A 25,770-nucleotide genomic window follows, 5' to 3' on the forward strand; every position below is an offset into this window, starting at 1 on the left:
CCAGGCCACAGCCCTTTCCTATGTGTGAGTGGCTTTCCAGGCCTGCTGGGAGCCCTGGTTTGTAGAGCAGGGCCCCTGGCCCAGGGAGCAGTCCTGGCCGGTCTATGCTAAGTGGGATCCACTCCTGGGGAAGCCACGACAAGCTAATCGGCCTTAGCCTCTGTTCTCCCGCGGGCAGGAGGGCCCCGCGCTCGGGAGCACAAAGCCAGCGACACCGCGAACCCTTTCTTAAGTAGCTGGCGAAGGAATCACACTGTTAGCGGGATGAATATTTCATGGGCCGAAGCTGTGCATTTAGCAGGTTTCCACTCCGCAGCACCAGTCCTGTGCACGGCGGAGCGGCAAGCGCACGTCGGCACTGCCACTGCCATCGCAGCTGCCACGGAGCTGGGAGCACCACGCTGCACCGCCTGCCGGGAGCAGGGGGGTCTCCTGGACAGCCACGATGGACCTGGATCAAGTGCCCAAGCATGAGTGCCAGGCCCTCCCCAGTACCCCCAGCACCTGCGCTGAGCAAAGCAGCATAGCACCCATTGCCTTGGGCCCCGCTGCAAGGAACAGATCACCCCTGCCCTTGCTAAGGCAAGCCTGGCTGGAAGACGGGCCCGACGCCCTGCGCTTTTCTCCCAGATCTGTGTTAGACGTGACTTCACTCTCCATGTCCTGGGCCCAAGAGGGGCTTGGCGCATGAAGGATGGAGCGGCTGTGTCGCTCCAGACTCTGCTCCTTGTTCCACCTGACTAGTGCTGCGGACAAACAATGAGGCCTGCAGGCAGAGCTGGCTGGAGGAGCTGGCAGCATGGAGAGGTGAGAAAGCCTGTGCCAGCCAGCAGGAGAGGTGCAAGGGGGCCTGGCATCTGGCTGCTCCCCACCCCGACCACAGTACCGGGTTGCAGACAAGCTGTGCGGCAGGGCCAGGCTGGCAGGAGGCTGCTTTGCATGCAGCTGGCTGGGGAAGGCCTCATCTGCTCAGCAAGGCAGCCTGCCACCGTCAGCTCCCCGCTGGACCCAGGCGTCAGCTGGAGCCCCGCAGAGACAGCGTTGTGAGCCACTTCAACCCGCAAAGCATCCAGGCTCTTCTGCTCTGGTGAAAGGGCACTGCTGTGTTGAACAAGGGTAAGCAAAAGAGACAGCGGCACCGAGTGCTGCTTCCCCATGGCAGGGTGCCGCAGCCCTGAGATTCGCACCGGCTCTGCCGTCTGCCTGCAACCACTGCCAGCGCGAGCAGCAATTAGCGGCAACGGCATCAGTGACACCTGGTGACAGGCAGCTGGACCGGCGCCCCCACGCTCCTTCCACATGCCGGGGAGCAGCTGTCGGGCGGTATTACATCGCTGTCGCAGGCCAAATCAGAACCAGTGACCTAATGGGGAAGGACTTTTGAGCCCTGAGAGCCGCCCTCGCCCAGCCCTGCAAAGGTGCCGACCGGGCTCCACAAAAGCTAGGCTCTCGCGTGTCTTTTGAACCACAGGAATTGCTCAGGCCGGTCTGCTCATTACCGCTGAGCCCCACACCAAGGTCGGCGCAGGATCCCACCCTCACCTGGGGTTCTCCGGCCGGTGCTCGGCCTCCGGGGGGTTGGGCGGGCGCCCGATATCCAGGTGCTGCTCCAGGACCTGTTGCCGAAACTCGGACACCTGGGACTGGCGGTCTTCCTTCTCCTGCCGCAGGCGCCGCTGGCGTGCCAGCCACTTCTCCTCCTCGTTGGTGCGCTGGATGAGGAGCGCCGTGGCTGCGCTGCTTCCCGGCAGGGGGAAGACCGCGTGGTTGGAGATGAGGCTGGGCACGGGGTGGTGGGGGGTCGGGGGCTGGTGCAAAGGGTGCTGCACGGGTTTGGGTGTCTGGAGGCTGGAGTCCTTGAGTTTCTCTGCGGGAAAAGGAGACAAAGCCCTCAGAGGGGAGCTGGGCAAGACTCAGGGAGCGCTAGCTTTCTCTCCACAGACCAGGGGAAGTGTCAGGGATCCCTAGCCCAGCCAGGGGGCTTGCCTGCACAGTCTATGTTTGTTGCTTGCAATGCTCCCCAGAAACTCAGTCGCTAACCCCCCTGGCAAGCAAAATCCAGGCTGAGCTCACTACAGCTTCCTTGGTGACCCGGGCCACCCCCTCGACCTCCCCAGCTGTAGAAGGAGGCCGGGAAGCTGCATTTGCTGTGGTAGGACAGAGCGGGCCGTGGAGGGACAAAGCTGTCGTCTATCCTCAGCACTGTCCTGTGTGGGTCCAGGAGCAATGCAGGGACCGGCTGGGCTGTAACTGCTGCTGCCGCACAGCTGGCAGAAGGCATATGGGGGTAGGGCAGGGTCTCTGCCACCTGCCACAGCCCCCTCAGCATGTGTGACCTGCCACTGCAGCCAGGCCACAGTAGCACACGGGGACGTACCTGGCCTGCCGGGCGTCAGCTGCTCGGCCGGCTTGACACGCTCCTCCGCGGGGTGGCTGCGCAGCCCGTGCAGCTCCGACACGGGCAGGAAAGGGCCCTCCATGGCCTTGACCATGCTCAGCTCCTTCTCGCGGGCCCGGTCCCGCTGCCTCTCCAGCTCGCGCTCCCGCTCCCGCTCGCGCTCCCTCTCCTTCTCGCGCTCCCGCTCCAGCTCTTTCTCCCGCTCCCGTTCCCGCTCCCGTTCCCGGTCGGCTTCCCGCTCCCGCTCCTTCTCGCGCTCCCGCTCGCGCTCCCGCTCCCTCTGCCTCAGTTCTTCGTCCATCTGCAGCCTGGGAGGGGCGGGAGAACAGCGAGATGTTAGCACCCCCGCGAAATTCCCCTCCCTGCTCCCACCCCGATCCCGCGGACCACCGCTCGTTACCTCTCCGCCGTCAGGCTGGAAATCCGCTCGGACTGCAGGGCCGAGAGCGACGAGTGAGACAGCTCGGCGGGGTACCGCACCCCCGAGAGGTGCAGGTGCATGGCTGAGGGGTGCAGCGGTGGCAGCGAGCCCGGCGTCGGGATCGGGTAGAAAGGGGACCGCAGGGCGGACAGGCAGTACGAGTCGTCCATCCTGGAGGGAGAGAACCTGTCAGCCCGTTTCTGCAGTCAGCAATGCGCTTGCTGCAGGAGAGGAGGCTCCTCGTGTATGAAGGGTTTTGGGATACCGAAGCCAGCCTGACCCTGCTGCTACACACCGCCCGGCGACTCTGTTGGGCTGAAAATCATTGAGACCCCCTTCCTTGAGAGCTGGGAGCCTCTCCCACTGGGGGTGCAGGCCAGTCCCATCATGTCAAAGAGCTCCAATGCAAGACCCAGGCCCAGTGGCTTCCCCTCTGGCCTGTTTAGCTTGGGGAGAGTTTCCCCAAATCCTCTGCCAAAAGGCGAAACATGGTGGGGGGCCCTCCTCGTGCTCTCGCTGCCAAGGGGATAATAAGAGGGGCTCGGGCGCTGCTCTGAGGAGCGGCTCAGACACGGGCACGACACGGAGGGCTCGTGCTCAAGGAGCTAGTTACGAGCCGAGCCGCAGGAATCCCTGCTGCTGCGGTAAATGACCTCCCTGCAATGCCTTATTACCACTGCACTGAGGCACCCAGGGAACCATCAATTGTGGATAAAGTGTACTTATTTCTGTGCGGGCTCGGCGGCCAACGCGAGGGTAATTGATTGCTCCGCTCTGACTCAGCCCGCGGCCCCCGGGAGGTGAGGCGAGCAGCTGCCGTCGCCCGGACGTGCGGAGAAACACAATCGCCCCCCGCCAGACCCGCCGCGGCGCCCGCGTCTCCCGGCCTGGGGCTCTCACCTGAAGGCTGGGTGAGGGAAGGGGTGGTGGGCCAGGTAGCTGGGGTGGTAGTAGGCGGCGGCGGTGGCCGGATCCAGGCTGAGGGGCGGCAGGGAGGACATGCGCAGGTCTTCGGGCGTGTGGTAGGGCCGGAAGCTGCGCAGGTAATCTTCTGTGACCGCGCTGGGAGGCACCACGTGGTGAACAGGCCGCTGCAGGCTGGAGGGTGGGATGGAGAGAGATGCATGGTGACTTTCTCAGAAAACCACCCCTCCTTGCTAGGGGTCAGGCCCGGGCTGGGGCACAGTCACGCGCTGGTAGTGGACGCTCACCGCCAGCCCCAACCTCAGTCTCTCCTCGCCCGCTCTGCCCCACCAGACTCCCTGCAGCCAGGTCACCGCACCTCAAGGTGCATGGCCATGTCCAAGGACGCTGGCTTGGGTTTCACCCAGCACAACGCAGGCTGAAGCAGCCCTGGGCTTCAGCGTCTACAGCACGTCTGCCTGGGGGCGGCAAGGGTCATTCTGGGCACCGCTGCCCACCACCTCCACCAAGAATTAATCCCCTGATGCAAGGGCAGCCACGGAGGCCTTTGATGAACAGCACCTGTTCTCAGATCTGACTGGGGGGAAATGCTGTCCGCCCACAGTGCTCGGGGCTTGGAAGGAAGATTTCCAAGGCAGGTCTCATTTTAAGTGCACGCAGTGCTGGCCTCGAGCTGTAGCGCTTGGTCCCAGCTGGGAGCTGCTCCCAGCCCCATGCTACCTCGGTTTGAAGGTATCTCCTGGACCTGGCGCGGTGGGTTCAGGGCTCTGAAAGCCCTTTAGAGCTGTGGCTTGGGCTTGGATCACCAGGGTCACAACAGCTGGAAGTGGCATGCAGCACCAGCTGAGCTCAAAGCCAGGGGGTACATCCCACGGACACGGAGGCAGGCAAAGGGGCTGAGCCAGCGGACCAGAGAAAAGACGTAGCCCTGCGGACCCCCAAGCACCCCAGCGGGTGGGCGCAGAACTCGCTGCACCCCTCAGCTACAGCCACCTGCAAAATTTCCAGAGCACGGCGAACCCTGATGGGAAACCCCCGCTCCCCACAAGCACCCGCAGCAGACAGGCAGGACAAGGCAGCCGGTTGAGGGACACAGAGCCGAGCTGGAGTCTCCTGGGCTGCACACTCACTTCAGAGGCGGGAAGCGGGAGTCCTGGACGACGGAGGCCGGCGGGATCCCGAAGGAGTAAGGTGCTCCCAGGAGGTGGGAAGGGACAGCGGGGCCCCCGGCCTTCTCCTGCGGCAGGGGCGGCTCGGCCATCAGGCGCTCCCGGCTGCTGCTGCTGCTCCCGCCGCCTCGGGACCCTGCTTCTTGCTGCAGAGAGAAAGCAGAGGTGTCAAGGAAGCCCAAAGGACACAGGCATGTCTACATATGCTAACCTGCTGCCTCCTGCCAGCGAGGTCAGGCCAAACCAGCCATCCCACTGACACAGAGGATGCACGGAGCCAGCAGGGCCCTGGGGCACGGCAGCAGGATTTTCCCCCAAGCATGCACCTGCTGACGGCAGCCCTGAACCGTGAATGCAGGTCCCAGCACGCACCCACGGACCCGCGACACACTACAAAGACAATGTGCTCACACTCGAGGGGAGGGGGGGAACAGATCCACAGGGGGCCCTGCAGTAGCCATCTCACGTGTGTACACACACGCACATGCACACACCAATCGCTCATTCCTGGAGTCAAGCTAGCATCATCTGGGGTGGCAGATGCTCGCTTGCCATCCCAGATCTCCTGGCAACCCTGCCACACACAGAACGAGAGGCCGAGGGCACCGGGAAGCTGGCACAGCGGCAGGGGTAGGGCAAGGGGGTCTGCAACCAGCCAGTCCCCAAAGCGGCGATGGCATCAGCTGCGGAGACAGCTGCACGCCTTTGCCGTCACAGCTATTCTGGCCACGTTGACGCACGCATTAGAATAAGAAGAAGAGGCATCTGGGCGGGTGCTTCCCCCTCCCTGGCATGGGCAGGAGATGCATATTCTGCACAGTCCTTGCAGGAAACCCAAGAGGGCCAGAGACCGGTGCCAGGGAACGGAGCAGGTGGGCATGCAACTTGCCTTTGCCGGGGGACATGGCTGACCTCAGGGCTGTGGCACTCGCTGGGCAGGCAACGTTTAGCTCCTCTGCGGCACGAGAAAGGCCTTGCTTTGGGTTGGACTGCCCCTGCCAGACCTGATGCCCTGGTCAGCTCACCCCATCCTGGCTAGAATAAGCGCTAGGAACAGCTGAGCCAGCACAGAAGAGCGGAGGAAAGGAAACAGGGGGAGGAAGGAGAACAGGAGGAAGAGGGGGAAAGCGCCCGGAGGGAGAGCATTTCCAACGCGCTTGGAAGCCGCCCATGGCCACGATGGCTGGGCGCCCACGTCTGTTGCTGGGGAATGTGGCAGCCGCAGAGACAGGAAGCCCTGCTGCCACCGAAATCCTCCGAGAAGAAGGACCGGGGGCTGCAGGGACTCAGCTGCGCTCGCAGGGAGTCCCCGGGCATGCCTGGGGCAACAGAAGGCACTGAGATGCCCCACGTCCAAAGAGTCTGCAAGGGCAACTAGGGCATGGGAGCAGGGGTGCCCAGGGCAGCAGCACAGCTGGGCCATGACCCCAGACTCCTGACTGCCCCACCTAGACTCCAGCCACGGCTCCCTGAACCCTTTGGGGACTAACCCCAGCTCCGCTCCCCTTTCCCAGCCAGCCCGTATGGACTCCGACACCCGCCAAGGGCCTTTCTGGCTGGAGCCAGGGGTGATGGCTTGCTCCAGTTCGTGACCACAGGGCTGTTCAGCACCTGCTGGGAACATGTCCTACCACCTTTCTCCTCCCTGTGTTAACCCTTGTGCCACCTGATGGGGACAAGCAGTGGTGGTTGTTGGCTGCTAGAGGCAGGACAAGGCCAGGACATCCCCGGCATCTCCTTTCCACCTGGCTGCTGCTAGGCTTTCTCCTTAATCCCTTCCCCTGCAGCCCAAGAGGCTGGGAGAGGGTCGGGGTCAGGGTTGGGGAGGGCTGTGCCAGAGGCCCTGAAGGCTGCTGGGTGCCCTGGCATGGTGCGGACACCTCTCTGCCCATCTCCATGCACTGCACCACGGGCACAGACTCAGCCCACAGAGTCAGTTGCACTCTCTCTGCCCTCTAAGCCTCTCCTTTTCCAGCACAGGAGCCAGGGACGCTTCTGCGTGGAGCTCCTCTTGCAAGGCGCGCGGGTTTGCACCGCCTGCCCTCTGGAAGGATGGCAGCCCATCCATCTTCCTCTCACCGGAGAGTGACATCTTGGAACGCGCGGCGGGGAAGAGCGAAGGAGCTCGGTGCCTGGCAGAGCCGCGCCGCTGGGGGACCTGCCTTCATCAGTCAAGTGTATTTACTAAACACGACCGCAGCAAACCCTGGGCGAGCAGCTGATCGCTCCTCGAGACTTCATCGTCTCTTCACAAGACACGTCGCCCATAATTAATTGGAAGAGATGGGGCCCGTTGATTGGAATTTTTAATGAGCGGGAACATCTGTTCGCTTCCCGCGGCTCGCGGGCACCCCCCACGCCTTGCAGGCCCCCTCTGACCTGCTCCAGCGACTGGAGAAGATGGGAGGAGGTCAGGGCAGCCAGCAGGGAGCAGAATGAGGGCACCCCGGGGCTGGAGAGGACGGGTTGGGTGAATGGAGACCCCTGCCTTTCCCATGTGGGAGGCTTCGTCCTTGGGGAGCGGTGGTATAAACTCACTGACCCCTTCCCAGCTGCCTAGGGGTCCAAGTCCATATAACTGCAATATAAAACCACTGAACCCCTCCCAGCTGCTTAGGGGGCCAGGTCCATATAGCTGCAATATAAACCCACTCACCCCCTCCTAGCTGCTTAGGGGTCCAGGTCCATATAGCTGCAATATAAAACCACTGAACCCCTCCTAGCTGCTTAGGGGTCCAGGTCCATATAGCTGCAATATAAACCCACTCACCCCCTCCTAGCTGCTTAGGGGTCCAGGTCCATATAACTGCAATATAAACCCACTCACCCCCTCCTAGCTGCTTAGGGGTCCAGGTCCATATAGCTGCAATATAAACCCACTCACCCCCTCCTAGCTGCTTAGGGGTCCAGGTCCATATAACTGCAATATAAAACCACTGAACCCCTCCCAGCTGCTTAGGGGGCCAGGTCCATATAGCTGCAATATAAACCCACTCACCCCCTCCTAGCTGCTTAGGGGTCCAGGTCCATATAGCTGCAATATAAAACCACTCACCCCCTCCTAGCTGCTTAGGGGTCCAGGTCCATATAGCTGCAATATAAAACCACTGAACCCCTCCTAGCTGCTTAGGGGTCCAGGTTCATATAGCTGCAATATAAACCCACTCACCCCCTCCTAGCTGCTTAGGGGTCCAGGTCCATATAACTGCAATATAAACCCACTCACCCCCTCCTAGCTGCTTAGGGGTCCAGGTCCATATAGCTGCAATATAAACCCACTCACCCCCTCCTAGCTGCTTAGGGGTCCAGGTCCATATAACTGCAATATAAACCCACTCACCCCCTCCTAGTTGCTTAGGGGGCCAGGTCCATATAGCTGCAATATAAACCCACTCACCCCCTCCTAGCTGCTTAGGGGGCCAGGTCCATATAGCTGCAATATAAACCCACTGACCCCCTCGCAGCTGCTTAGGGGGCCAGGTCCGTATAGCTGTAGTATAAACCGAGTGACCCCTTTCCAGCTTTTAGGGAGGCCAGGTCTATAGGCAGGGAAGTGCGTGTGTCCCTTTCCATCCAGCCGGAGCTGAGATCAGGCAGGAGCGAGCGAGAAGGGGGGCAGCTGACAGCAAGCCCACGTCCTACCTGCCTGGAGATTTACAGGCAGCTTTGTTCTCGGGCGCCATTAATCATCCAGGGAGGATACAGACGCCTATGGAGCTTGAAACAGCGCAGCCAGGATAAATCCAGCAGGCCTTTGATAACGGCCATAAAACAAGCAGGGCAGTCAGGCGTCGCCTGGGACAGGCCGGCATCACCCCCAGCTCAGCCAGTTTCATCGGAGGAAGGTTCCCCCTGCCCCTCCTCAAAGCAAAGCAGAGCAGGGAGGGGATGGGAGGCCTCAACGGGACAGCAGGGGGCCCAGCTGGTGGTCTCGGTGGAGGGGCGACTGGTCTGCCCCACTGAGACCCTTGCAGGGGATGGAGCCACCAAATACTGGGGGAGACGCACAGGTCATCACGGTCCTCGACGCTGGGGACGTGACCTCCAAGCGAGCTGCCAGCAGGCCAGGCAAGCCCTGCCTTTCCCACGCTGCCGGGTTCTGGTTTGATGGGCAACGACCCCAGCGCAGAAGTGACCGAGAGCTGCTGGGCTGGACCAAGCACCCGGCTGACAGGCCTCCTCTGCCGCGGCATCCTCCCGAGAGAGGTGCCTGTCTTGGGGGCACGTGGGTCCCACCCGAGGAGACGTCCGGGGGGCCCTTTCCTCACCCCACAGGGTCCAGACCCTCCCAGCATGTGTGGCCACCCAGGGCAGCCGCCTGCCCCCGCAGCGGCCTCCGGGAACCCAGCGCTGTGGAGGGCGGCGCTGGGCAGCCTGCATTTGATTTGCTTTCCCCGAGCGGCGGCTGCAAGCGCAGCTGCGATGATGAAAGGGGAGAAGAGAAGGAGAGAGGGAGGGAGGGAGGGGAGGAAAAAAATCCGTCATTCCCTGGCGATTAGCGAGTGATCTCCGCCAGTCAGAATGCAGGACATGCCCTATTAAGTTTAAAATAGACTATTCTTCATTTAATCTGTCCTTTCACAGGCTCCCCATTACCTCGGGAAGATCGGTAACCCCGGCGCGGCGGGCGCTGACAGATCGGCCCCCGGCCCGCCCGCCCCGGTGACTCACCCGCCTCGCCTCGCGCCGGCATTTCTCTCTGCTCCTCAACCCCCACCGCCAAGAGGATTAAACCCCTCAATTGAGCCTTTGTGCCGGGACGGAGAGGCCGTAGATCATCGGCTAATCCGGCCCCGGCTCCCTCCGCGCCCTCTCCGCCAGTGCAGTAGCTTCATTAGCGGCACAGATCTGTCACGGCCGGGTCTCGCGGGGTGCTAACCGGCTGGCGGGTGCAACGCTGGGGGCCGTGGGGAGCTCGGGGTGGGGGCAGATGTGCTGGATAACGCCAGGAGGGAACGGAGCAGAGGGCAAGGGTCTGGGGAGGCCAGGCCAGTCGGTCAGGGTGGGGGGAAAGGGTGTCTGCTCCCAGCCGAGGGTGCAAGAGACCCCACAGACAGCAAGGCACTCTCGAGAGTGGTGTTCCCATCCCCGGGTGAAGGCAGACCAGGGAGCTGGTGCCCTCCAGCTTGGGTGAAGGGAGCAGGTGGAGAGGATGGCTGCCCTGGCGCTCTCCTCCAGAGTAATATGGAGAGCCCTGGAAAGCACTTAGCATGGATCCGGCACTCTCGTCTCCCTCCCAGGCTTCGCACGTGGGCTCCTGAGCCCTCAGCTGCCCCGAGGTGGGGGGCACGTGGAGGGATGGATCCTGCCAGTTGCCTTCAAGGGCCTTTGTCCTGCACAAAGCCCAGCAGGAGCCTCCCCAGAGGGGCAGGGCTCTACCCTGGGCACAGAGGCATGCTCCCCTCCAGATTTACCCGCTCCCCAGCCTGTGCCAGGGGGCCCTGGGATGGCAGCTGGAGTGAGCTGGGTCCCCTGCCTGCACCCTCCTGACGCACACCGATGCGAGAGAGTTGACTGCACGGGGGAAGCTGTGTCCTAATTACGTCGCGGTCTCTGGGCGCCGCTCGGAGACGCAGGCCACGCTAGACAATAAACCCTGCTTGGTTAACCCACATTCTGGAAGTGCCGCTTGTGAGGCCGCCACGGGGAGAGAGGCAGGGAGGGAGGCAACGAAGACAGCAGCCGTGCAGAGGAAGGCCGGGGCTGGGAGCCCCCCGTTCCCTGCCTGACACCCGCCGAGGCTTCTGCTGGGGGGGCGCTCAGCTGGGATTACCGCTTGCCTGGCTCCCAGCACCGAGGGTTTGTCTTGGCTTCCCCTCCCTTCCCCTCTCTTCTTTGTGGTTTAATTAGTATTTCCAAGTGCTGTAATCCCTCCGGGAATCCGGCGTAAGGTACAGGAGAGGAGAGCCGCTAACAATGCTTCTTAATTAGCAAGTGCTTCCAACCCAGATTGCGGCGTGGGCATGTGTAAGGGGAGGAGGAGAGACAGCAGGGGAAGCCGGAGGACAAAGACAGCCAGGCGGGGCAGCCGCGGCTCCTGCAGGCCGCCTTGGCGCCCGCTGTGCTCCTCCGCCTGTACGTGCACGGCCGGGTGCCCGCAGATTAGAAACCCCAAGCCATGCCTCTCCCGCTACCCTTTATCACGCTGGCATGGGAGGGGGGCAACTCTCTACCCGTCTCCCTGCCCACCGTATCAGACCCACGCAGGGCTCCCACACCCATCGCACACTGGATATGCTCCCCACGCCCTGTGCAGAGGCGGCACAGTCCAGGGGCTTTGCAGAAGACACCGCTAGCCCCGGGACCCTGTTTCTGCCAGGGGGCAATGCCAGCTGCTTCAGAGGACCACCCCCCATTGGGAGGGTGCCCTCTGCTAATCCCCAAGAGATGGGGCCCAGTTGAGTCTTCGAGGTGGGAGAGCTCCCATCCCTTGTCAGGGGTGCGTGGCGTGCCCGCCCCCAGGGGTTGGTACCTGTCGGCCTTCGCTCCGCCACACCCCGTTCACAGTCTTCGTCGGCGCGATGGTCACCACGGGGGGCGTGCTCGGCACGCTGTGCCCGCCCGGCGGCACGATGATGGGGCCCATGGGTCCTCGCTTGGGCGTGCTGGCCGGGGAGCTGTGGTTGGTGGCTGGCGAGGAGACGGGCGAAGACTCGCTGCTTATCGAAGACCCTTTGAAGAGAGCAAGAGAAGAGGGGGTGAGCAGGGGAACCTCAAAACCAGCCTATAAGTACCTGCTGTGCTGGACACTCGGGGGAAGGTTACCTGCTGGTCCTGAGCCAGGCTCCATCAGCCAGGCCAGCAACTAGGCGCTGGGAGAGTAGATGGCATCCATTTGGGCAACCCTCCTCCATCCAGAGCCATCACCTAGGAGTGCCTTTGAAACGGGAGCGCCCAGGAGTGTATGCCATTACGGTGCAGAGGTTCTCCAGCTATTGAGGATGCCAAGCACTGAAGCCACTAAGAAACAGGGCTGGCATCTGTTCTCAGCCTCACTGGGCTTGAGTCCGGTGTCAGGGGCCATCACTGGAGCCCTCCCGGAGAGGACCTGAGGGTTGGGTTGGGAGACAAGCCAAAAAGGGGACTCTCTTATGTCAAAGGAGCAGAGCTGGGGATAGCACGCAGACCCACGGAGACTATCGTGGCACTGTGAACTCCTCCAGGCTGGCAACCCTGGAGCGAGATGCTCAGCACCAAGCATATGCCAAGGGGGCTGAAGGCTGGTGCTGGGTCCACCCCACCCTTGCTGCTCAGAGGGCAGGGACATGAAGCAGACAAGAGCAAGCTCAGGGCTTGTCCTCCTGGGGATAAATCCATCTCTGCAGTGATGCCATGATAACTCCCTGTGCAGACACATGGAGGGTGCAATCAGGGGGCCCTTTGCTGACTGTGCTTTTGCACTGCGGCTGAATGGGAGAAAAGGGGCTTTTCCACCCAAAGAGGAGTGAAACAATGTGGGTGCAATGGTCCCCAAGGTGCAAGCCTTCCGGTGGCGGGAGACATTGCCAACCAGGCCGAGCTGGCAGACGCTGTACTTGTCTATGAACCAGAAGCACTGTGCCTGGCCAAGGCTACAGACCCCTTTCACGTGGCTCTCAGAGGCGGCAGGCACCGTGGCCCCTCCATCCATTTGTCCCCAGGCCCGGCTGGTCAGTAAAGCCGGGCACCCAGACGGCTCCTCGAGATGAGGGATGGTTAATCAAGTGCTTGTTGCTCCTGCCCAGGCGACATGCTGTCATAAGGAGAGGATTCAACCTGCCCGGCTCTCCACCCCCCCCGGCGGGAGTGGGACTACAGCACACGGAGGAGCCGCGCGGCGGCTGAAAGGGTTCAGAGGCATCAAAAGCCATTAGCTGTTTATTTATAATTCAATATCCCTTTGTTCAGCGCGCGGCATCGTCGGCGCGTTGCAAGGGACGGTGTCTGCTGGGAAACCATTTGGCTCTCATTAGGGAGTGCTCGCTCAGCGGTAAAAGGCTCTGCCGCACGCTGTGTAAATGGCCTGGAATGGATCCGCTCGTCTCTGCTTCCCTGGGAAGCACTCCGCCGCCCCCACGGCGCCAGCCCCCTCTGGGGCAGCTCCCCGGAGCCCGGCTTGGCTGCCCTGGCTCCGCGGCACAGACAGGCGGCACGGCCGTGCCGCGGGTACCAGCGAGGCCTGCAGTCGCTCTGCCCTGTCCCTGGGAAAGTGGGTGCAGCAGAGCTCAGGGGCCCTTTGCGCTGTGTCCTGGGTGTTGGGGGGGGGGGAAAAAACTAAACCACAGTGGAGTGGGTGGTTTTTAAAGCAAGCCTTTTGCTGGGGCAGGGCTGTATTTCCTGGAATAAATGGCCCTACCTTTTCTCTCCCTAAACCCTGGCACAGGGGAGTGATTTCCAAGGACATCTGCACCTGGGGTGGCTTTCAGGAGGGGCTGTTCAGCCTCTGCATGGCACAGCTGTGTCTGCCATCGAGTTCTCCAGCCAGGGCACCTGTGCCCAGGACAGAAGCAGCTCCTGGCACGAAAGCCTTTGCTCTCCAGACCTGTGCAATATGAACATCCCCCCATACCTCCAACATGCACAGATGCTGCTAGGACGCTGCCAGGACTCTGCGACTACTAGTGGGTCTAAAGCCATCTCGGAGATCTCCCCCAGACCCGTTCAGAGCTTGGTTCATGTGACGCATGGCTATATGGCCCTCTGGTAGCTGGAAGTGCACATCAGGGACACGGATGTCACCTCTGCCAGCGGTTCAAGGTCTCTCCTATGGTTTTTCAAGCCAGCTGCGGTGGGACGGGGTATCCTCAAGGTTTCTCCTGCGGTTCCTCAAGGCAGCTGCGGTGAGATGGGGAGTCCTCGGTTCCAGGATCAGCAAGGAGAGGCCTATTTTTGGGCCTTTGCCTAGCTGACCGCGAGTGACCGTGAAGCTGGAGTGACTTACAAGCCTAGAGGTTGTACTACAGTCGTTTCAGACCTGTCTCTCCGGTCCACACCCCGAGTCCCAGCCCGACCGCAAACCACAGCCAGATACTTCGGTGGGAGAGAGCAAACTGCCTGGCTAGCTGGGCCACGCTAGATAAATAAGGAAGCAGGCTCCTTCCTGACCCCTGGCGAGATCGCCCCATGGTGTGCTGCATGGAGATTAGATTTCCTTTATATAAACATGTGGAACAACAGCCTTATCTCTGCTCGGAAAAAGTCCCAGCTACTTTCCAAACCCCGCTCTGCTCTTTGATCCCGCCGCCCCCTGCGGCTGGTAACTGGCCGTATAAAGCAATACTTCCTTCTCCAAGGCACCGGGTTTGTCCGTGCCAGGGACATCAGGAGCACTCGAAGAATAACAGGGTGAGAAGATGCCTGCCTCCATGCTGCAGTGCTTCTCCAGGGCAGGGCAGCTAAGCTTGTGATGCTATTATACTCAGGTGACCCCTTCTCCGGTCTAATAGGGGTTGTGTAAGTCATCCACTCAGCCAAATACTCCCAGCAAATTTCTTCAGGGAAACAGTCAGGGGTCACTAAATAAGACTCGAGCAGCAGCCGTGCAGGAAGGAGAAAGAAGAGATGGAGAGTGGCTCAGCTCCAGGATGCCTCCCCCCCAGCACAAACCTGCTCTTCCACCCCAACTCGCGTGGTGCCGCCCGCCAAGAAGGAGGCCGATCGCCGCGTGCCGCCCGGGGGCCCGACGCCCCGCGACGGTGACCGCTTTCTTTCAAGAGGAATCAGCCGCCTCTTGCAGCCGTGGCCGCAAACGTCTCCCCGAGCGAGCCGCGGCGCTCCGAGACACGGGGAGGGAACGCGGCGGCGCTCTCTGCAACCCTGGGGCCCGGCTCTGGCATTATTTGCATAATACATCTGTATTTTAAATTACACCCGCCCCGGGGATGCGGGTGATATTTGCAAGGGAAAAATAAAAGCTCTGAAATGGAATTAAAGTCGTGAGCGCCGCGCGCGCGGAGCGGAGAAAGGCTGGAGCAGCCATACAAATGGGATGCTAGCTAGGGCACGCGGCCCTCATCCGGCACCGCGCCGCGAGGTCCCAGCGCGTGAAACCGCTTTGGGAAGGGCTGATATTCTGCGCTCACAAAAGGCACGGTGTGGCTCAAGAGATGAGCCCCCAAAGCCGAGGCCACCTGGGTAGCAGCGAGACAGGCCACGCTGCCCTGCCAGGGCTGGTACCAGCCTACCGGGACTGATTCTGGATGCAAAAGGGTTCATGCAGCCCTCGAGCCTCTTCAGCTTTTGCAGAGGCAGCCAACAAGGGGCCAAGTTCTCTGTGGGTGGAAAGATTTGACGCCTACAGAGCATTTGGTCCAAGTGTGCAGACTGGTCCTCGCTCCGATAGCCAGAGCGCTCCCTGCCTACCAGGGACCGTCACGTTGCTGCACTCAAGCCAGCAAGGAAGAGGTGAACGTCGTTCCTGCTCTCCTGCGTCGGCCCCGTTCCCTGGTCCGCAAGCAGCGCCTGAGCTCTGGGCATGGCACGGAGATGGGGCTGGTGCCAGCCCTGTTATTTCTCACCCCCTGATACAGGAAAGGGGCCTGGAGGCGTAGTGCACTCTCAGCAGGGACAAAGGATGGGAAGGACCTTCCAGACCACCGAGTCTAGTCCCAGCATTAGGAGACGAGAGGGTCCCACGATCCCACCGAGAGCTCAGCTCCAACAAGAGTTGTCCATCGCCGCTGTGCAAACCCTACTGCACTCATCTTGCTCACAGGCCTATGTAAAGCTCTCCTTGGGCAGGGGGGGAAACCTCATGCAAAGGGCTTAGGAACTACTAGGTAACATCACTGCCAGCAGGTAATGAGGAATGAAATCCCCCTTGGCTTTCACCCTGCACCCTAACCCTATGGAGGTGGGATGCTCTCAGCCAGGTGCGTGAGCCGAAGCGATCTCCTCCGAGACGGAGAGTGCATGGGGATGGGAGTGGAGGAGCAGAGAGGCAACGCGGCGTCCAGCGGACTCGGCCTGGTTAGCCGGGGGAAGGAGTGAGACGGGAAGGGTGAGCGGAGAAGCAATCCCACCCAGCCCATGCGGGGAGCGTCACTGCGAGTGAATCTGCCTTATTAATTATTCCTGAGTCGCTTCGAATTGCTTTCATTTTCGAGAGCGGCGAGAATCGGGGAGAGAAAGGCTGCCCACCACAAAGGAAGCAGCCGATACAGATTTGACACCCACTGAAGTCTATCTTGTCAGCGCAAGGCCAACAACAATTAGCAGCCTAATCCCCTCTGAGCTGGGAAGCCATTACTCACCACGCGATAGCGTTAACAATCAATACCATCACAATGAGCCGGGCAATTAATGAAGCTAAAGTCTTACTTCAGAACCTTAATTCTCGCTGTGTGGCTTTAAACGGGAGGGTTTGTGATCGTTATAATTAACTGGTGGTATTCAGCCAGGAGTTAGTCAATGAGACTAATCTGGATTGGAGATGACAAGAGGCGCAGTGTGACGGTGTCACCTTTGTTGTTTGACCTCCCGCTTTCCGCTCGGTGATAGCAGATTAGCAGGCGAGGCTGACAGGCAAATGTAATTAACAGCTGAGACCCCGAAGGGGGGCTGGGGGGAGCGAGCCAGACCCGGGAGTGTACAAAGCAATCAGCTGATGAGGCCTCGGTGCCTCCTTTGTGCCGCCGAGCCCCCACCTCTGCTGCTCCTCCTTGCAGGGATGAACTCGAAGCAAGAAGAGAGACAGGTTTCTGGCCGGCCAAAAAAAAGGGCCGTGGGATGGTTTGAACTCGCGTCCGGCACCGCGATGGCCGGAGTCATGTGACAAAGCAGCCTCGTGGCTGGCCCGAGCGTGGATGTCCACCGCGGTGACGCTTCCAGGTGAAAGAGGGGGTAGCTGGTATTGCTGAAGGTGACTCGGGAAGGCCAGGCTCACTGTCCGTCTTCTTGCTCCCATGCCAAGGGCACAGCGGGGGACTAGGAGTCAGGACTCCTGGGTTTGCCTGGCCACGAGCAGAGCCCGCTGCAAAGCCGGACCTGAGTGCTTGTGCCTGCACCAGTGCTGGGCTCCTCCGGCTTCTGGGGGCCTATCCCATAGTTCCTAGCACAGCAGGGAGCTGCGCCACTCTAGGACTCCTCCTTAGCAAACTGTGGGAGGAGTTGTCTGTCCTTCTGCAGGGGTGCATGAGGACTGGTTCTCATAGGGGACTTCAATTCCCCAGACCTTTGCTGGGAGGGCAATAGAGCAATTCACACACAAGCCAGTGTTGGGGACAACTTTCTAGTGCAAATGCTGGAGCAGCCAACTAGGGGCCGTGCTCTTCTTGATCTGGTGCTCGCAAACACGAATGAATTGGTGGGGAATGTAGTAGTGGATGCCAACTGGGGCAGCAGTGACCATGAGATGACTTGAGTTCAGGATCCTGAAGAAAGGAAGGATGGAGAGCAGCTAAGTAAGGACCCTGGACTTCAGAAAAGCAGACTGCGAGACCTCCTGGGCAGGATCCTCTGGGAAGCCAGACCGAGGGGAGAAGGGTCCAGGATTGCTGGCTGCACTTGAAAGAAGCCTTCCTGAGAGTGCAAGAACAAACCATCCCGATGTACAGGAAGACTAGCGAGTATGGCAGAGGACCAGCTTGGCTTAGCAAGGAACTCTCCAGGAAACTAAATCACAAAAAGGAAGCTTATAAGAAGTGGAAACTTGGACAAATACCTAGGGGAGAATATAAGAGCTTTGTTTAGGCATGCAGGGATGAAGTCAGGAAGGCCAAAGCGCAGTTGGAGTTGCAGCTAGCAAGGGATGTGAAGGGGAACAAGAAGGGTTTCTACAAGCATGTTGGTAGCAAGAGGAGGATCAGGGAAAGTGTGGGTTCCTTCCTGAACGGGGGAGGCAACCTGGTGACAGAGGATGCAGAAAAGCCTGAAGTGCTCAATGCCTTTTTTGCCTCAGTTTTCACAGACAAGGTCAGCTCCCAGACTACCGCACCGGGCAGCACAGTCTGGGGAGGAGCTGAGCAGCCCTCGCAGGTGAAAGAAGAGGTTGGGGACTATTTAGAAAAGCTGGATGTGTACAGGTCCATGGGACTGCGGGTGCTGAGGGAGTTGGCTGATGTGATTGCAGAGCCACTGGCCATCATCTGTGAAAACTCATGGTGATCAGGAGAGATCCCAGATGATTGGAAAAGGGCAAAAACAGTGCCCATATTTAAGAAATGGAAGGAGGAGGATCCAGGGAACTACAGACCGGTCAGCCTCATTTCAGTCCCTGGAAAAATCATGGAGCAGATCCTCAAGGAATCCATTTCTAAGCACTTGCAGGAGAAGAAGGTGATTAGGACTAGCATGGATTCACCGGGGCAAGTCCTATCTGACCAACCTGATCGTCTTCTCTGATGAGATGACTGGCTCTGTGGATGCGGGCAGACCGGCGAATGTGGTATACCTTGATTTTAGCAAGGCTTTTGATATGGTTTCCTACAGCATTCATGCAGGCAAGCTATAGAAGTACAGGCTGGATGAATGGACCGTAAGGTAGATAGAAAACTGGCTGGAGCATCGGGCTCAGGAAGTAGTAATCAATGGCTCGATGTCTAGCTGGCAGCCGGTATCAAGTGCAGCCCACTGGGTTGGTCCTGGGGCCGGTTTTCTTCAATGTCTTCATTAACGACATGGATGATGGCATGGAGTGCACCCTCAGCAAGTCTGCAGATGACACCAAGCTGGGGGAAGCAGTAGAAATGCTGGAGGGTAGGGCTAGGATTCAGAGTGACCTGGACAAATGGGAGGACTGGGCCAAAAGAAATCTCATGGGTTTCAATAAGGACAAGTGCAGAGTCTTGCACTTAGGAGGGAACAATCCCATGTACCGGTGCAGGCTGGGGCTGCAGCTCTGCAGAAAAGGACCTGGGGGTGACAGTGGACAATAAGCTGAATATAAGCCAAGTGTGCACTTGTTGCCAAGAAGGCTAATGGCATCCTGTGCTGCATTGGTAGGTGTGCTGCCAGTAGGTCCAGGAAAGTAATTATTCCCCTCTATTCAACACTGGGGAGGTCACATCTGGAGTCCTGTGTCCAGTTTTAGGCCCCCCACTACAGAAAGGATGTGGATAAATGGGAGACAGTCAATGAAAATGGTGAGGGGTTTGGGGGGCATGACTGATGAGGAAAGACTGAGGGAACTGGGCTTATTTAGTCTAGAGAAGAGGAGACTGGAAGGGGACTCAATAGCAACCTTCAACTACCTGAAGTGGAGCTGGACTGGACTGTGCTCAGTGAGGGCAGATGGCAGAACAAGGAGCAATGGGCTCCAGTTGCGGCAAGGGAGGTTTAGGTTGGATATTAGGAAGAATTTTCTCACTAGGAGAGTAGTATAACATTGGAGCAGGTCACCCAGAGAGGTGGTGGACTCTCCATCCTTGGAAGTTTTTAAAACCTGGCTGGACAAAGCCTTGGCTGGGATGATGTAGTTGGGGCTGGTCCTGCTTTGAGCAGGGGGCTGGACTAGATGTGACCTCCTGAGGTCCCTTCCAACTCTCATTATCTAGGATTCAATGACTGGGAAGGCACTGGAGAACCATCAGGACTGCAGCAAAGATGCAGCCAAATTAAGTGTGGGGGTTACTAGCCTGGGTGAAAGCAGCCCTCAGGCCAATACTAGTGAATTGGTTGGAAGCAGGGCCATACATGGGGGAAGAGGAGCTTGACAGGCAGAATGAAAGCAGCAAAACTCCTTCTCCGTCCCCAGGTGCTCAGGGCTCAGCCAGCCTCCGGGACAGCTCCCTGAGCAGGCCAGGCCAGGCCGGGACGGCATGCACATTGCTCGCTCTTGAAGAATAAAGCATACATCTATCTGGGGGTTGCCTGATGTAGTCCCAACTCAGACCCGGCCGACCCAACGCAGTCACTGTGATTTGTAAGGGCTGCCCCTGTTGCCTCACCTGAGACTGGAGCTCTGCAGAGCTGGGTGCTACCCCCCCCCCCCCCCCCAAGAGACTGCCCAAACTTCAACCTACAACCCAAAGCGAGATGCAGGGTAGGAGGGGAAGTGGCCAAGAACCAGGCCAAAGTTGTCCCCGGGAGACTGCAGCACTGACAACCATTGAATTGCTGGAGCCCCCGAGAGAGACCTGGGGGTCTGGAAGGCGTCTCTGCAACTCAGGGAGATGCCTCCTGGGTGTCAGATTCGCTCCACGCTGCAAACCTTGTTGCATATGCTTTGAACTTGGAGAGCTCAATTTGCACCAGCTTGATCCCAAGAGCCATGCGAAGCAGCCCCCTGCTCCTAAGAACTGGCTGCCGCCCCTCCGAGCCCGCATGCCCCCCTCAAAAAATGGGGGAGGAAGCGTGTGGCTCTAATCTCCACCGGGCAACGTGCCCCTGCCCAGCCCTTGTTGTTCCCTGTGTTTTGTATTGAGCTGTTGACCAGGAGAAAGAAAATCCCAGCCCAAATCCCCTGTGTAGCTTGTGGTCAGGGATTATGTGGCTGGGCTCACACCCAGCGTCTTGTACCCAGTTTGGGCCTCCAGAGACAAAGCGGGTGTTCATGGACCGCGAGTCTCCGTGCCTGCCCACACCCAGCTATGCCTGAGGACCTACTCCCGAGCACAGCCCTCTTTTCCCAGCCTCAAGGCTTTGGCAACGCTGCCTTGCTAATCTGGGGTTGGAAAGCAAAGGACCCCGGTGCTGGATCTGCCACGGTTTCATGCAGAGCATAAAGACCCATTAGGGCGTGAGCCTTTCAGACGTGATCCCAGGCACGTCCGATCCGAGCCGAGAGCACACGGCATCCGGGTCCAGCGTCGGCGATTGCAAAACCAGCCGACTTGGCCCCCTGGCGAAGGGACAGCCGGCACCCATCGCCCCCCTCCACTTCCTATCGCCGAGCCCCCGTTCTCCCCCCACCGTAATCTCAGATATCACACGTCTGGAAGACGATCCGTCTCAGAGAGCCACGCAGGCGGAGAAACCCGACGATGAGGAAGGATTTGGCAATCAAATTATACAGTAGTTAAATCTAAATCAACAGGGAAAAAATGTGGCTTTTCATTAGGAGCCCAATTTGCTGGGCCCGGCATTTGCGCGTGGCTGGGGAGGGAAAAACGGCGGCGTACGTGAGGGGAGCGGGAGCTCGGGAGAGAAAAACTCGAGCATCGGGAAATCAATGTCACCATCCGCTAATGCCGCGTTTGAAGGGCTAAGCAGGGAGACGGGGCTGCGCGGGGAAGGGGGTTCGGGGGGGCATGCATCGCATCCCACAATTGATTCTCCTCTCCCCGTGAGAGGGAGCCAGCACGGGCAGGGGCCGCCACCCCCGCGAGCAGCTCCCTTTCTGCCAAGAAGGGTCTGCGTGTGTGATTAATGCGCTCCTCGGAGAGGACAGGTAATTTCCACCTTCATTATCGGCTAATCCTCTCCCGTGGTGATCCATCTCTCCCCGACGTCTCAAGGTCTGATCAGACCCTTTGATTCTGCTCAACTGTTCACCTGCTGGCCCTAGGAGCTGGGAAGCGCTGCATAGTGATGGACGCTGCAGCCTGGAGCCCCCCAACCCCATCCCGCACCGCCCTCCCTCCCTCCCTCCGGAGCCGCCTGCCCTTCCCGAGAGCCAAGCCGTGTTCTCGCTGTGACGGGAGGAGAGAGAAGAAAATCAGCCCGCCCCGTATACGACAGATGGGCTGCCGACCAGGCAGCAGGCAGGGAAATGCTGCGCAGCCCAGGAGGGGCTGGGAGAGCGGCACAGGGAAGCTGACGGGGCTGAGTCCCCTGCGCCTGCGGGGATATCACCTCTGCCCGGCTGGCTCCGGGGGCTCCAGCACGCACGGAAGAGGCAGCAGGCAGCGCTCCCCTAATAGGATCAGCGCCGTAGTGCCGTGACCTGCCTGCCCTCATCCAGGATTAGCAGGTCAGGCTGGGAGCTGCCACTCCATCCCTACGAGAACCACAGGCAACTGGCTTGGCTCCCAACGGGAGCTCTGGCTACAAAGAGAGATGCCGGCCGCACAAGTGCCACACCTGGGTCCCACCGGGAAAGAGAAACGGAGCCGTGACACCTAGAGAAGCCTCCTTCCCCCGGGCATTCCCGTCTTAGCGCCCTGCAACAAGGCATGGATGGATGCATCGTTCTGCGTCCCCTCCCAGCCAAGTTGCACTCACAACCCACTGGGAGATGTTGTTAGGACGGCTGTCAGGCCTCGACAGCCGTCCTGTCACCCTGCATCCCGGGTCCAAGACCCCTCGCTACAGCACTGCCATCCCAGGGGCACGCGCGGGCGTGATCCAGCCTGCCAGCTCCACCCTCCAGCCGGTCCTTCGCGCCCTTTGTTCTCCTGGGCCACGTCTCCAAGCCTGGAGCCTGCCGCAGTCGCACCCTGCGTCCTCCTGCTGGGGCCATGTGCTCCTTCAGGCTGGGCTCCCGTTAAATAGCCCATTACGGAGACAAATACTCAGCCGTGCGTCTCCTGGCGCCGGCGCCCAGCCATCACTGACTCTGTTATTTAGCAGGGCAGTTCGGCGGGTGCACGAACACATTTCAGAGCCTTAGGAAAAATCACATTGCACTGAAGCGAAGCAGCCCATTGCGGGGAAGGACAGACTCTCTTCTCCCCGTGCTTCCTCTCGGGGCGCGGCAAATGAGACGGCATTTGGATTACTCCGTCTGAATTGAATTTCTAAACTGCCCCCTCGAGACATGACGCCGAGGAAAGACATTAGCCCGTGAAACGGCGGCGAGAGCGAACGCCATCCGAGGGCTAAAAATAAAGAGGGAGCTTTCCGCCAGGGAGGCAGGAGATGGAGGGAGGGGGCGGGAGATGGCAGCTTTGAAGGGGGCAGGGGGATGGGGGTGGACGTGGGGTGCTGGGCTCTGCTGAACGGGGGTGGGCACCATGGGGAGCTGTCTGGGACAGAATGGGACAGCAGTTTCCATGCACCCCCTTTCCACTGTGACAGCCTCCCTGTGGGTCCTGGGGCCAAGCACCTTCTGCTCCAGCTTTGCCCCCTTTGCCAGCTTGGTCCCTAGGAGCTAACTCTGGCAGCACCAGCTGACTCAACGTCCCTGCTCACAGTTGTTGAGACTGGCTGCAACACCTCTCCCATGCTCCGGTCCCTCGGAGGGTTTGGCAATGCCCTCCGAAACCAGCTGGGATCCCGCTCCCGGCTCAGAGCAGCTCCCAGCAGCCCGGGGAGGTGACACGCTAAAGCCAGGCATTTATGCAGGTGTAACCTGCCCTATTGGCGGTGTGAGCAAGAGAGCACGCGACACAGCACTCTGCACTTGTGCATCGTGTTGGGACAGAGCGCAGAGCTCTCCAGGGGTAAAATTCCCCTGGGGTAAGTGCCGTGTGTTTGCTTCCACCCCGGGGCAGGTCTTTGCTGAGGGCAAACCCAGCAGCGGGGTGTAGCCATAGTGCAGAAGAAAGGTGTGATGCCTGCTCCAAGGGAACTGGTCTGCCTGGTCCTGCCTGCTCTAGTATTAGTGTGTTGTGTGTCCGGGCCCTTCTTGGCTGTGCACTCAAGATGGCTTTCTCCATGGAGATCCCAGGAGGAGGAGGAGATCCTTGGCCACACTGCTGCACTTGTTGGAGGTGGCTTTTGCCTGCTAAAATATGGACAAGCCTTGCCAGCATCTTGAGATGCAGCCTGTCCCTGGCCTGCCCAATGCAAACAGGATAAGGGCAAGTCACGCAGGATGCCCAGCCCCCCAGGACAGGGTTGCTGCACAGGCTGGCAGGATTCCCACCCCTCTGGGGCCAAGCTCCAGGCCAGTCTGAGTCAGTAAAGCCTGGGGCACCTGCTGGCATGGGGCGGGCACCGTGCTTTGTACCCAGGATACCAGCCCCTAGCCTGCATTCACCCTGAATGCCCTCCTTGGCTGCTGGGTGCCGACATAAGAAGTAAGGGGCTGGGGGAATGTGCAGCCACTGAGCGTGTGTACAGCCCTGAGATTTCCATATGCAAAAATGGGTGATCATCTTGATAAATGCACCTGGAGACTGATAATAAAAGATATCAGATTTACCCAAAGAACCTTGTCTGCCTGGAGACTGATGCTCTTTTCAAGCTAGTTCTCAGTCTCACACCCCTAAGCTGCTGCCTTGACCTCTTTATCCCCTCCCCCCATGCCTCCCCAGCTAGGGGAAGAATTACCAGTGGAAAAGCAGGTCTGTGCACTCTCAGCTGACAGATCCAGAGGCCTGGTCAGGGGAGGTGCATGCAGAAGATCCCTGCTTGGGTTATGCCCTTTGCAATGTGGAAAGCAAAGACCCTGTTGGTTCTCCTTATCCCTGGCCAGAGCAAAGCATCTGTCTAGGACTCCTGTTGCTGCCAGGGCAGGGGGTGTCCTCTTGGCCAGGGGGGTATCAAGAGACTAGCAAAGAGCCTCTGAGCTGACCTCAGGCAGGATACAGCCTGAAGCACCTGGGATCGCAGCCCAGGGAAGCCTGGAAAGCCAAGCACAGCATGGTTCCCAGAGGCCCCAGCCATGGCAGGGAGAGGGGTTATAGTATTAAAGCTAACTGTGATCCAGAGCAAGCCCTGCACCCTCCTCCATCCAGGAGCCCCTGCCCAGGCCAGGCAGTGCTGGGCGCACTGACACGCTGTTCCTCACACAGTGTCCCAGACGCAGCACATGCTTTCCGTGTGAGCTGGCCAGAGCCCAAGGGCACCTGACCTCCAGGGCAGGGCGCCCGCAGGGTTAACGTGGGGCAGGGTTTAAATGACAGTGGGAGCAGGTCCAGGGGCATCTGGTTGCTGCTGCCCAAACAGGAGCTTGCACTGATTGAAGTAACAGGGCTGTGGCCAGATGCCAGGGTGACGGGAACATAACTGCTTCCTATGGGACTGTACCAGTGACCCTGAGAGTCCTTTGCACAGGCCCCCACCCCCATCCAGTTAGAAAAAGGCTCCTTTCTTTTACTGTGCAGCAAGGCCACATGCTGCCAACCAGCTGCCATGCGCTACCCCAGAGGCAGTTGCATCTCAGCCCTGGCTGAACGATCCTGCTGTGTTCCACCCCAGAAGTGGCTGCCTCTCGGCTCCACGACCTAGGGCAGCTGTGTCACTGTGAGAAGTGGTTTGTGAGCCAGGTTTGCAAAGAGCTAGGAGATGCCAGGGTCAGCGATGCTGGGGAAAAGCAGAACCCCCATGCGCCCCGGCCGATCCCCCACTTCCTCTCTTACCTCGGGGTTCCTCTGCTTGCTTGGCGAGTTTGCGCAGCGCGGCGGCGAAGCTGGAGGAAGGCGCAGACTGGACGGACAAAGTGCTGTTGGCGGCGGGGCTGCCATTGGGCACCAGCGAGCCATTGAGAGGGGAAGGGGTGAGGGGGCTGACGGTGGCTGTGGTCCGGGTCGCTGTCGAGAGCATTCCTAGTGAAGGCGACTTTGGCTCATGGCTCATGCCTGCAACAAGGACAAGAACAAGCCCGGGTCAGTGGAGCAGAGGTCACCAACAAACCAGGGCTGGGGCAAGATGCTGCCACGGAGCAACCCAGTACCCCTGCATCCATCTGCCACCAGCAGCGACACAGCCCCTTTCCAGCAACAGGGGCAAGAAGCGCCGTGCAAATATCTCCCCCATGTTACACACAAGGAAATGAGGGGCAAAGAGAATGGCACACAGCTGCCAGACCCCAACCGGAGGCTCCCAGCTTGCCCTCTGGTGCCCTACCCCGAGGTGCCAGCTGCGTGGCTTTGCTGGGAGGTAGCTCCTGAGTTTTGGTCTTAGGGACACCGCACTGCAGGGATCCCAGTGTGAACGGGCCCGGCTCCCCAGGGTGCTCAGAAGCTCTGGCAGTGGAACAAACACCTTCAGTCATTTAGGGGAGACAAGGAAGCCACGAATTTCCATCCCCAGGGGACTGGCCTATCCCAGGCCCTGCCCATGCTGCTTGTATGCACACACACACAAACACACACCTCGCTTGGCGCTGGGGCACA

The 25,770-nt window shown here is 59.8% G+C and overlaps 1 protein-coding gene across 5 annotated transcripts in view; it reads right to left on the reverse strand.

Annotated features, from left to right (window-relative positions):
• GSE1 (Gse1 coiled-coil protein) overlaps positions 1–25,770 on the reverse strand; it is a 197,105-nt gene that overhangs the window by 13,208 nt on the left and 158,127 nt on the right. For 4 of the 5 annotated variants that reach the window (XR_009455310.1, XM_059713912.1, XM_059713911.1 and 1 more), the window contains exons 3-9: positions 25,015–25,233; positions 11,385–11,584; positions 4,874–5,058; positions 3,720–3,917; positions 2,799–2,990; positions 2,378–2,706; positions 1,543–1,867 (exon numbers count right to left, since the gene is read on the reverse strand). Coding sequence is in view for 4 of the 5 variants with exons in the window: in XM_059713912.1 (XP_059569895.1) it covers positions 1,543–1,867; positions 2,378–2,706; positions 2,799–2,990; positions 3,720–3,917; positions 4,874–5,058; positions 11,385–11,584; positions 25,015–25,233 (1,648 nt within the window). In the remaining variant the exon portion in view is untranslated. The remainder of the gene's footprint in view (positions 1–1,542; positions 1,868–2,377; positions 2,707–2,798; positions 2,991–3,719; positions 3,918–4,873; positions 5,059–11,384; positions 11,585–25,014; positions 25,234–25,770) is intronic. The other variant, XM_059713913.1, reaches the window with a different exon arrangement.

The sequence above is a fragment of the Alligator mississippiensis genome, chromosome 10 (genome assembly GCF_030867095.1).
Source record: "Alligator mississippiensis isolate rAllMis1 chromosome 10, rAllMis1, whole genome shotgun sequence".
NCBI lineage: Eukaryota > Metazoa > Chordata > Crocodylia > Alligatoridae > Alligator > Alligator mississippiensis.